Here is a 12,754-nt window from a genome sequence, read left to right as displayed (position 1 = left end):
CACATGTCATACGCCGCCCACCATTTTGTTTGATGCCCCTTTAAGAATGTAGGCCTAAAATAGCTTGCAGGATGTGCAAAAGGTATGCTGATGATCACAAGCAAGGCAGTGGTTGCACACTCCGTCCTTCCACAGACAATTTCTGTTACACTTTGGAAAGAATTTACATGGAGCTCTTCCATGCTGGAAAGAGAAATTAAGGGCAGCACAACGGAAGCAGTAAGAAAAGGGAATGGAAGTATGCATTCTATATATTAGTCCCCCAACTTTCCCAACTGCTAGGCTAAAGTCAGTCGCCGGAACAATCATCTGTTTAAGCCGTTGAGAGGTCTTCTGTCGAGATGTAGCATTGGGCTGTAACCGTTGAAAATGTAACAAAGTGATATTAACTCAAAACTAGCGTTGCTACAGGACTCTATGATAAACACGTCAAACCACAAAGGCAGAAATAATCAGAGGGATCTCGACTTGTGAGGGATGATGAGTACTGTCGACGTCACACTAAGGATATAATTACAATCACGACTAGTATCGACGACCCTTTTCGAAATTCAAAAAATTCATGTGCAATACTCTGAAGCTATTACTAGATGTCGGCCTATGCAAAGCCTATGTTTCTAAGCAGATCCACAAGCTTGAGAAGTATATATTACCGAGTGTGCACCATAGAAATATTTACAAACTCGTAATTTGAATGCAAGATTACAAACACTGAGACGCAACTGACAATCTCATTAATGTACATATATTTTCAAAGATCAATTAACATACTTGTTTGATTATCAAATCCTCCCTTTGAGCCAAAATCATCAGATGAACGCTGCTCATCATTTTCATCCTCTGTAAAGAAAAGAAAAACAATTCATGTCATTCTTGATGTAGAGATGTTTTGAGTGCCAATAGCATAACAATCACAATTAGGGCAAAAATAGGTTACCTCCCTTCAATAATTTCTTTTTTAAAGGTGCATTAATTCCTCCAATGGATTATAAGTCTTTAAAACCTCCTGGTGCAATTCCTTGGCACAGTTTACGCTGCAAGTGGAGTTTTCAGTATGTATACTCTGAAATGCTGGGGCATTATCCTTAGATCCACCTAGTTTCCCCAGGACCGGTCACATCACAAGGTTAACAATGGTCTTAAATGTTCTTAAAAAAAGAAAAAGTGGGCGGGATGCCTCTGTATTGCACCAGGCCCAATGACATGCTGCCGCGATTCAGTTAGGCCTGGAGTGCGGAGGTCGATGCCGTGATGGGAAGCAGGCGTGCACACATAGTGGAGCTGAGGGGGGCTGAAGCTGCCCCTGAATAACTGGTTAACGCCTCGATAGCTCTGGCCCAGCAGCAAATAAGATGGCGCCAGACAACTCGCGAGCTCAGTAGGAGCTTCCTGGTGCAGGCTGAGATCGTTGCCCGCCCCGATTTGGCTGTTTCAAACACGACCGTGCTACACGGATCAGCCTGTGTAAGGGCTTCGATGTCTACAAGGGAATGGATGAGCTCATTGGCAAGCAGTTTAACCCCTGAAGCAGCATAACTTGCAGCAGGCTGCATTAGGTGACTGTGTGCAGCTGGTACATGGACTAATACATTTGGGCTGCTGCCCCTGTGTGGAAAAAGTGCCAGCTGCAATTCTCCCCCTTGTGTCTTTGGCACCTCCTTTGGTGGGCATGCTGCATTCACTTGGTGCGCTCTGTGGAAATCTGTATGCTGAGGCTGGCAGGTGGGCTGTGAACACCCTTGCCTGGGTCTTCACATCTCTTGACTTTGGGGGTTTTGGCATCTCTGGGAACCTTGGCCCCTTGGCCTGCCCACAATGTTGGGTTGTACAAGGATAGCGAAGCACGGTAAGAACCCCAGGAGCAGCACCATTGAGACTATGCTGCAGACCCAAGAAGGCCAATACAGTAGTTGCTATGGGGCACTGTCCAAAAGTTGGATGGGAGGACCCAGCCCTGCCTGCCAGTGGTTTTGCCAACCTGCTAGGGGAAATGAAGCATTAATTACAAAACGGCATGGTCAACCTCCCATCCAGAATTACTACGCTGGAGAAGAAAGCAGTGGGGGCGGAATAGTGCACTGGAGGAATCGAGGATACCATCTGCAAACAGGTTCTGCGGACCTCGGAAGCATTCCACTACTTCCCGGACCTCGAGCATATATTCAAAGCTCTAACAAGCAGGAAGATCGTGCATACCTCTCTAGACAGAAGTCAGACTGCGTGGTATTTCCTGCTCGGTGGGGGGATGTGGATTCATAAGACTTTGTTTGTGCCCTGTTCCGTTCTCTTCTTGGTCTTCCTGACAATGCAGTGGTTGAGTTGGAGGACCACACCCACCATCTTTGTGGGTCTTCAGGGGTTGGAAGGAACAAGTTACTTACCTGTAACTTGTTTTCTCCAGCACGGGTATTGCATGGATGGATTCACAGGCTCATCATATTCCCTGTCAAACTGGGAATCTTTGGTAATATTGAAGCAGTTTCTCTTTAAAAGCTAAGCCGGCTTCTCGCTTCTATAGCCTATTGCGGTCACTTTGGGTCGTACTGCCCCACGCAATGCCATATGTCCTCCTTAGCTACACCCCTGGTGGCCATGTTCAGATTTGGATACGCAGGTAATGTGGCAGTAGGAACCAAGAAAAGTCTGAGAGGGGTAGGAGGGAGGGTTGCATGTGAATACATGAAAGAGACCATTGCTGGAGAACGAGAGATCCAGTTAAGTAACTTGTACCTTTTCCTGCTTCAGAACTTTCATGGATTTGCATGCTCATTTATACGATTACACAGCAGTACATATACACAACCAATGGGAGGCTGCATAGCTTTACAGAAGCAATTGAACACCTATGGTGGAACACGCACCTCGTGCAATTAGGTTGCTGTGCACTGCCTGGCCGAGACAGTAGTACTCCCTGGCATCCCTGTCGATGCAGTAGAATCTCATGATCATTGGAACAGACTTTCACGTACCAACCCTGCAGATGTCAAGCAGGGGCATACCAGACAGGAACGCCGTGGTAGAAGCAAAGGCACTGGCGGAATGCACCCTTGGCTTTCCTGGTAGTGGCCTTTTTGAAAGTCGGTGGCAATGCAAGAAACAGCCAGATAGCCATCTGGAAATGTAAGACTTTAGAAGGGTGATGCCTTTGCCCACAGGTCCAAACGAAACAAACAGTTGTGATGTCTTTCAGAACCCTTTTAATGCGTACCATATAAAACCCAAGTGTGACAGCCAGTGAGCACAAGGCTCTCTCAGCTAGAGAAGTTGGAACACCAAAGAATATTGGAAAAAGCAAAGGTTCATTCAAATGGAAAGCTGCGGAAATCTTTGGCATGAAGGAAAGATCTGGTATTGGTGAAAATCCAGGTATGGTGGTTTACAGGAGAGGCCTTTCACTTCTGCCACACGCCTGGCAGATATAATTGCCACCAACAAAGCAGGTTTTCCATGATGGAAACTTCAATAGTGCCCGGCGTAGGATTGTGCCATTGATCACTGTAACCAAAAGCAGGCCAACCCTTTAAGAGTATGTACACTCTCTGCCCGTAAAGCCAAGTTTATTGTAGAAACGGCCAGGAGGGACATTAAAAGAGTCAAACTAACCGGTCTCCTTGTACCACACAAAGAATACATTTTATAGAATTGGCAACAGTTAAAACACTCCCAAAGGTTTTGTTACAGTCAAACCCCCCCCCCACACATGATGGGTGAAACCTACACAATGAAAACATTCTCTTTAGTTTTCATACGACTTATAGTACAAATTCATCTAGGCACCATCCTCTAAATTATAATTGCCGTTTCATATTTACACTGCACACACCTGACTGGGGCCTTTCGACATTTGGTCATAGTCCCATTTCCTGGCTACACAGTATACACAACTTACAATTTCAATTCTCACACTTAGAAACTTTTACCCCTACTTATGACGCATATTCAGGAGAATTTTCATAAATGGCTAATTTCCCTTACCGACTGAGTCCCTCAGCATCTTTGCTGGATTCCTAGGATTTATTTTTTCCACCTGGTAAGAGTGTGAACATTTTTCCCACTCTTACATGTGTTTTGCTGTGTGTGTTTTCACTTTGTGTGTGATCTTGAGCACTGGAGCCTCACCTACTCCATGGCCTCATATTTTCATGTGTGTTACACAGCACCTTCAATGCAGTGACACAGGGTTGTCTGAGACTTCCCACTGACTCCATTTTTTGGGGCTGACTAATGTCCCCCAGAAAAGGGTAAAGTTGCCATTAACTTTAGTCACTTTAAACCACAGACCCAGTACACCCCAACTTACATGGAGTATTGGAAAGGGTTAATTATTATCCCTTTTTGTCTGTGCCTCTTGGAGCATTGTTTCGCTCCCTTTACATTAAGACTAGGCTGGTGGCAGTGGTAACTACCCTAACTTTTCTACCGCGATTATCTTATAAAAGCATGGTAATGTTTAAGGCTACTATATTAGCCTCGAACATAAACCCGCTTGACCAAATACATTTTATTTTGGCTCCGGCTGGGTTTATTCGCCATTTCGTTTTGTTAAAGTCTTTCTCGTGTTTTTCTGTGTGCAAAACTGGGGAGGGTTCCTTTGTTTGCCATCTTTTCGCGGGCTTCTACACAGAAGCCCTCCTCAAGGCGCCATAAAGTCTGGGAAGGCAGGATGTGGGGGAGGGATCTTCGGACCCCTGCCATGGGTTCCCTTGGTAACCCAAGTCGCAGTCCTGTTTGATTGGCTAAGGGGACTGTCCTTGCCAGGAGAGCCACCCTGCAACAGCCAGGCTGTATGAATGGGGGAAAACTGCATAAAAAGCAGGTCTCTGGGACTGGAAGAGCAGAGTCTCCACTGGAACGAGAAAACCAACGAGGAACTGGCATAAGAGGACCCCTACGACGACTGAATCGCGCGGTGAAGCCATGCTGCAGGTCCGAATCTCCAGAATCCGCCGACAGAGAAGATCCTCCAGGAAATTTCTTCCCTTGAGCTGGTGGGACCAACCAGTTAGCCCAAATGGCAAACCAGGACCCCTCCTCTGGTCGAATTTGCTGTACAGAGCTAGTGTGGGCCGGATAGCCAGGAAGGTCCGACCCTGCTTGGGTATTAAGGAGCGCACCTTTAATTTGTTGCTTTGCTCTGCTGCTGGTTTCTTCCCTGGGTAGTGCAGGACCCTCCAGTCTTCCTACTTCGTGCCAGTCCAACAGTCGCTTCAGGAAATGTGAGCCTGCAGGAACGTCCGCCTCAGCTACAGCTCCCTCTCCGTTTTAAGGTCCTGTGCAAATCTGGTTGTCCGTTCCGTTCAACCGTGACTAAAGTGTTTGAAATCTTTCTCCAAACCGAGGGCTTGTCCTTCTCTTAGAACTAACTTTTCTATCAACCAACCTCGTCCGGAAAGCGTGCCACGAACTTTACCGCAAATTACCCTGAACTGTGTGATCTTGAGCAAAAGACTTGACATTGACTTTAGCCCTAAGCCTTTTGTATCTGATCTCCTCACTGAAGTTCTTCTTGTTCAACTGCCCTGAGTAATTACCTGTTGGTTTGATCTGATTTTTAATAACTTTTGTCTTTCTCTCCCTTTTAAATTGCTGGAGTGCCATTTTGCTCCCACTTCATTTTGTGAGCTTAACCTGTCTGGAATTTAAGGGAAGTTGTGTGGTTTATTAAGATAGTGATTTTGACTTACTTATAATAGTGTAATGTTATACAACTGAAGAATGAAATAAATGTTTAAGTTTTACTTGAAAACCTTGAGTCAGTGTTTGTTAGGCAGAATCCTGGACAGTGCCCTAAGAGATCACTACACAACATTAAGACTACAGGTGGTAGTACAATTTCACCTTTAGTACAAGCCTGTACTACACAGAGTGGTAGCAGTAGCGGAGCAGCCAGACTTATCTCAAGAGCAAATGAGCAGTAGTAGAGATTACATAAAGGATAGGGTGACCAGATTTTCAAAACAAAAAACCGGGACGGCCAACATAAAAGAGACTACCCCATCGCAGCACACCAATTACCGCCCCTCCCCCAAAACACCCCCACAACCTCCCCCAACCATATTTCCAGCACTTCTCCTTTCTATAAAATGTTTATAATCTCATTTGTGCAGTTTTGTCTGTGAATCGTGGCATGTTAATTCAAGACGAGTGTTAGCTCTAATTGATAGTACATCGCCTGCTGGACAACCATTTGCAAGCCAGTCTCCGTGGCACAGTCAGTACGTTTTCTGACTTGTACCTGGGAGGTTAGGGGTTTGAGCCAAACCTCCAACTTCAAAAAGCTGAAAGTGTTGTGAAAAATAATTATGTTTTTTATTACCGTAGCCCCCCAAACATGCAAACCACGGACGGGGTTTCAAAAATGAAAAAACTCCCGGGACGGAGGGTGATTTCCCCGGACTGTCCCGGGAAAACCCGGACGTCTGGTCACCCTTACAAAGGGCTACAATTACTGTGACTCAAGCAAACACTGACTCAAGGTTTTAGGTTAAAAAGTAAAAGGTACATTTATTTTAAACCATCTGTTCACAAAACACTTCCACTTCTATTAAATTAAAACCACACTTCAAACACACTACATACAACCTAATTCCATTGTGCAGAACAGTTCAAGGTAAATAACTTTGGATTTGACATACCGGTGTTGTGAAACAAAGATGTTACCGGGGGTTGTTACGCAATCACTTTCTGACAGTAATGACAGTTCGGTCTTACGAAAGAGAAGCGTACCCGCGAGAAGAAATGCTACCGTAGTCAAACACACTAAGCACATGAATTAACACAAGAGAGTTGGGGACAAAAATCATAGGCAATACTTTTGTCAAGGCAGAAAGAATCAAGAGACACTTTCTAAAACGTAGATAAAAGTCAATAGGCCTGCGCCAGTGTCAATGGGACAGGGGTCCTGTTGTCACGGATCACAAGTTTATAACAGTTCACGATTTGAGGTTGCCAGGAGTACTTAGATATTGTCAAAAGGGAAGCAAAAGTTATAAGAGGGAAGGACGATGAGGACAAGCCTTTGGGGGGGAGAAAAGGGGTTTACCCTAGTTCCTCGAAGTCTGACACAGTACCTTATTCGTATGAATAAGAGCTGGTGCCACGGCAGTTCCTGGTACTTCCTGCAGATTCACGGTTCCTGAAGCTTCAGTCATGGGGAAAAGAAGGACATCTGGAGTGATCTGCGCTACCCAGGGATGAAGCCAGCAGCAGCATCAAAAGCAACAGTCAATACAAGGTGTGCTCCTTTAAAACAGGAGAGGCTCTTCAGATGGCTATCCGGACCACTAAAACTGTGTGCAGCGATTTCGACCAAGAAGAGGGTCCACTGCCTATGGAAGGTGAGCTTGTTGATCCCACCAGGCTCAAGGGAAGAAGACTACGGACTGGATCTTCTCTTGTCATTGAAGGGTAGAGCTCAGGACTGCAGCAGGGCTTCGCCGGGACTCAGGAGTTGCAGCAGCCGTCTTCTTCTCCGCTTCTCTTCGGTTCCTTGCAGCTCCAGTGGCGACTGACTTCCAGCCCAAGAGTCTTGCCTTTTATTCCAAAATCCCCCCATTCACACAGCCTGGCTGTCACTCAGCAGGGGGGTTGTCCGGGCCGGACAACCACCACAGCCAATCAATACAAATTGGGACTCGGGTCTCCAAGGAAACCCTGTGCAGGGGGTGACTAAACCCCTCCCTCACATTCAGCCCACCTAGACACCCACACACCAAAGGAGGGCTTCTGGACAGAAGCCCACCAAAGTTCGGCGAACAAAGAAGGCAAACCTGGTTTGCCGTGCACAGTAAAACACAAGAAGGACTTTCACAGAAAGAAATGGCGATAAAACCCAACCGGAGCCGAAATAAAAAGTATTTGGTCAAGCGGGTTTAAGTTTGAGGCCAATATAATAGCCTAAAACAGTACCATGTTTATGAAGTATAATCGTGGTAGAAAAGTTAGGGTAGATAACACTAAGACTTGGCTGATGGCAGTGGTAAGAGCAAAATAAAGCTCAGAGGCACAGACAAAAAAGGGATAGGAATTAACCCTCTACAGTACTCCATGTAAGATGGGGTGTACTGGGTCTGCACTTGAAAGTGACTATATAAAGTTAATGGCAACTTTACATGTTTCTGGGCGACAGCAGTCAGCCCCAGAAAAACGTAGTCAGTGGAAAGTCTCTAAATTGCCACATTGTCAACATAGCTGTCACCCCAGCCACAAATATGGTGCATGCAATTCAAACTTCTCTTTACCCGTGGGACCCTTAACCACCCCAACACCAGTGAAGAGATTCAAATGGGGGGTCCATTAATTTGGAAAGAACAAGGTTTAGTTACCACGCTGGAACTGGAGCTTTAACCAATCTTTAACCAAAGGAAAATCCTGGAAGAGTACCTGGAGAAATTCTTTAACCAGTCAGTGTGACCACAGATAACGCCAGCCTGTAGTGCAAGTGTAGCAAGAAATGGCAGCTGTAATTTAATAGATTGTTGTGCTCGCAATGCTTTAGTCTGGGTTAGGAGTTCTGCTCAGACCTCCACAACTTGGATTCAAAGAGGGTTTAGATGTTGTGATTGACACCAAACGGTAAATGTTACCATTTATACCTGATGCACGATAATGTAGAAGGTGCTCAAGCCTTTGCAAGAATATTTTTGCGTTCTAGAAGTAATGCGAAGCATCTAAATTCTTGGGCTGTAGAGGTCAAGATCTCAAAGTTAGTGATGCTGAAAAGTGAAGTATAATATGATATGTTTTAATTTGTAACACGCTCGTACACAAGTGTTTAAGAGCCTGACAAGGCAGGGGAGAACACATCGATCTTACTAGGCACAGTGACATTGACAACACGCAAGAGCATGGGAAATGGGAAAAAGTGCATGGAAGGGGGAGTGGAGAGTGCAGAGCAGAGAACAGATAAATAATAAAAATAAATGGGGGATGGATGCAATAAGCAGTGCTAGTGCAGCCAACAAGTGGCAAGTGCTGTGTTTAGGGCAGCAGACTGGATAAGTCCGATAAGTGCAGAAAAAAGAAGAAAATGGGGTGGGGGACTGTATAGGTACAGTCCCCAGTGCAAGGGGTTGGCCATGATTAAGTGCAGGCGGGTGGCAGGTTGAACAGGTACCTGGGAACAGGGGACAGAGGGTGGCCAGGTGCACGGTGCCAAGAGAGCATATCAGCAGGGGAGAGGGGGAGCAAAGGCAGAAGAAAAGTGTAAAGTCTTGAGGTGCTTGCAGAACCGGAGATGGTGGTACTCAAGTTTTAGAGTGGTGGGGAGGCTGTTCCACAGGGAGGCCCCAGCTGAAGACAAAGATCTACGCCCAGCTCGTTTCTTTGAAAAATGACTGACCCTGGGGGAGATCGAGGAAGAGGAGCGTAGAGCTCGAGAGGAGAGGTATTTGCGGAAGGATGGCGGAAGGCATTTTGGACTCAGGCCCCAGAAAACCTTGTGGACAATGCAGATGGTTTTGAATTTAATCCTTGCATCCACTGGGAGCCAATGGAGAGATTTCAGAGCAGGGGAGATATGATCCCATGACTTGAGGCCAAGGACAAGTCTTGCAGTCCTGTTCTGAATTAGTTGCAGAGGGTGGAGAGTAGGGGCAGGTAGATTTAGAAAGAGGCTGTTACAATAGTCCAACCTAGAGAGAACCAGAGCTTGGGAGACAGTGAGCTTCTGGGGGAAGGAGAGGAAAGGCAGAGTACCTCTGAGAAGGTGCAGTAGGAAGTTTGACTTTTTAGAGACCTCTGATGTGGGCTTAGAAGGTAAGTGTGGACTCAAAGATGACCCCGAGGTTCTTAAACTCGCATGTGGGGGGTAGGATGAGGGCCAAGGGAGGCCGGCCTGAGAGTAAGGGGAAATGATGGTGAAGGTGTGCCGATTAGGAGGATCTCAGTCTTGCTGGCATTCAGACAAAGGTCATTGGCGGCACACCAATCTTGAATGGCAGTTAGGTAATCAGAGATGAGAAAGGGTGAGGAGGCGGCCGAGGGCAGCCTGAAAATGAGGAGTGTCAGCATAGCACTGGAAATTTGAGCAGAAAATGGCAATGCAGTGGGCGAGAGTTGCAAGGTATTGGTTGAAAAGCTAGGGCGAGAGGTTAGACCCCTAGGGAATACCACAGGTAGAGAGGAAGATGGATGATAGGAAAGAACCCATTCGGACCTGGGAAGGTCAGAAAGGAAAGAGGTCAGCCAGGCCAGAGCCTGATCAGTGATACCCAGGTTATCACAGAGACGGTTGGCAGGATAGTATGGTTAACCGTGTCTAAGGCAGAAGAGAGATCAAGTAGGATGAGGAAATGTTAGAATAATGGTTGGAGAGCAGATCTTGACGAATGTTCATGGGAGCAGTTTCCGTGCTTCTGGCTGCTCTGAAGCCAGACTGGTGGTCGTGGAGACAACCAACAGAATTGGAGTGAAGGTTAAGCTGAGAGATGGCTAGCTTTTCCAGGAGTTTGCCCAGAAAGGGAGTAATTGAAATTGGGCGATAGTTAGCCGGACAGGAAGGATCATCTGTGGGGTTCTTGAGAAAAGGATTCACAAGAGTGCTTAAGAGGGGAAGGATCCTGAGGCAAAGGAGCGGTTGCAAAAATAAGCAAGGGCAGGAGCGAGGGTGTCAAAGTGGTCCTTGATGGTTTTAGAGGAACAGGGATAAATCTGTTTTGACAAAGCTTTCATAGATCGGACTTGTCTGGCAACCTCATCAGGGAGAAAGGAGAAGAAGAGTGGCGGGTGGTTAAAGTACTGTTCCTCTGTCTCTGGAGAGGAGGTCTGACAGGCAGCAGGTTGATGCAAGGAGAAACCAACAGGTGATGTAGATCAGAGTACCAAATCTGGTGCGGCGATGCTGGTGCAATCAAAAATCATCTTGCAGCAGCTCCGTTTCAGTATGTTCAGTACTCGCAGTAGAAGTGGAAGTGGAAAGAATGCATAAAGGATCTGACCTTCCCATGGGATGGAGAAGGCTTCCCCAGACTCCCCACTTGAAGATACGGGTGGGCAAACTGGGCTCACTGGAGTTCTGTGATATAGCGAAGTGGATTTTGGGCCGACCACACTGGGAGAAGATGTGAAAAACTTGGCTGTGGTGGAGCTCCCATCCGTGATCGGAACTCCCTGCTGAGGGAATCTGCAATGGTGTTCTGGATCCCTGGCAGAGGGAAATCGCCCGAGGAGGATTTCAGCCTTTGCTTGTCATGCTTTTTTGATGAAGATGACGATTTTTTCGACGAGGATTCTCTAGCTGAATGACTCCGAGATGACTCTTTTTCCGTCGGTCAAGATTTCTTCACCGGTGGTCCCGACGAGGCAGCGCGGTGTGATGTTTTCGCCGATTGTGTGGAGCCTACCTCCGAAGGGGGGTATGCCCCCGCTCCATCATTCAACCATGCCACCAGCCGTCTATTTCGGTCTTTGAGGGTCTTTTGAGAAAACCCTTTGCATATGTCGCAGTTATCAGCCGAATGATGAGGGTGGAGACAGTATATACAATCCATATGTCCATCCCCCTCGTAAACTTTTTTCAAGCCGCACGTCGCGCACGGACGGAACAGCGCTTTTCCTGACATGGACGAAGTTTCCCCTAACTCCAACTCCAGGTACACAACCTTGTACAAAATAGTAAGACGACGCGAGGAGATCCCACTACTTTGGAGACAGTTGAAATCTGAAGGGGAGCAGCGGGGGCGGGCCCCTTATACTGGGACGGCCTAAGGCGCATGCGTAGGCGGGTCCTAAAAGGACATAGATAGGACACAAAAGTGTCTGTAGTTTTCCTATAGGAAAAGGCTATATATCTGTACCGAGGGGTCCCAGTCTGACGACGGGGAATATTCTAAGCATGTGACTCCATGAAAGATCCAATGATGGAGAACAGGTACCGCCCTTCTTCCGGATATAGAACATGGTGCTTGTGTTGTTGGTGAAGATACTCTTGGAGAGGTCTCATGTGAAGCCTGCAGTGTAGAACTAATGGGATCAAGGCATCCTCTAGAGCAGAGATTTGATGGAGCGGACAGTTGCCACCTGCAATGTGCATATTTGGTTAATCTTGTGGAGTATGGCTTTGACCCTCTTCTCTGAGGGGATAGCGAAACGGGTCACGGTACTGAAGTGCCGAAAAACAAGAGCGTTAATTTGATAGAGAATCCCAGAGAAGTTAAGTACTGGATGGTCGCCCTGGTGTGTTGAAAGGCAAGCAGTCTGAAGGGGCGCGTATTAGCCAGTCGTCCAGGTATGGGTAGATGTAAATGCCTGCTCATCGGGAAAGGGCTGCCACTCGAGCTAGGCATTTTCAGAAGACTCAGAGCTAATCTGAGGCCGAAAGGCAGAGCCATTAATGGATAAATCTTGCCTTGTACTTCAAATCAAAGTACATGTCTGTGCATGCAATGTATGTGGAAAAAAAGCCACCTTCTAGTTGGGTGAGAAACATCGGATCTCAGAAACTTGTTGAGCTGCCTGAGGTCCAATTACATGACTTTTTTTCTCACCAGGAAGTATATGGAGTACACTCTGGTGACCGGCAGATGCAATGGTACACCTTCTATAGCACCCTTCTTTAGAAGAACAAGTTACTTAACAACTGTAACGTTCTTTCGAATGGATGTTCCTCCCACGTATTCCTCACCTTATGATAATTCGTTATCACCAGCTTCGCTGCTTCGAAATTTTGTTTTCGGCAGAGGGCGCTGTGCTCAAGGTCGTGGCGTCGATTGTCCCTCGAGGGGCTCCGTACCTTGTCGACGTCACTGATGGTTTA

At 46.7% G+C, this 12,754-nt stretch overlaps 1 protein-coding gene across 3 annotated transcripts in view; it reads right to left on the bottom strand.

Moving 5' to 3' along the window:
* Positions 1-12,754, bottom strand: part of DDX4 (DEAD-box helicase 4) — a 1,871,246-nt gene that overhangs the window by 973,008 nt on the left and 885,484 nt on the right. For all 3 annotated transcript variants that reach the window (XM_069627287.1, XM_069627289.1, XM_069627288.1), the window contains exon 9: positions 772-840. In XM_069627287.1, the coding sequence (XP_069483388.1) occupies positions 772-840 (69 nt within the window). The remainder of the gene's footprint in view (positions 1-771; positions 841-12,754) is intronic.

This window comes from Ambystoma mexicanum, chromosome 6p (genome assembly GCF_040938575.1).
Source record: "Ambystoma mexicanum isolate Mex_15411 chromosome 6p, UKY_AmexF1_1, whole genome shotgun sequence".
Lineage (NCBI taxonomy): Eukaryota > Metazoa > Chordata > Amphibia > Caudata > Ambystomatidae > Ambystoma > Ambystoma mexicanum.
Note: the sequence above shows the minus strand (reverse complement) of the source record. Positions and strands in the feature narration are given on the sequence as shown.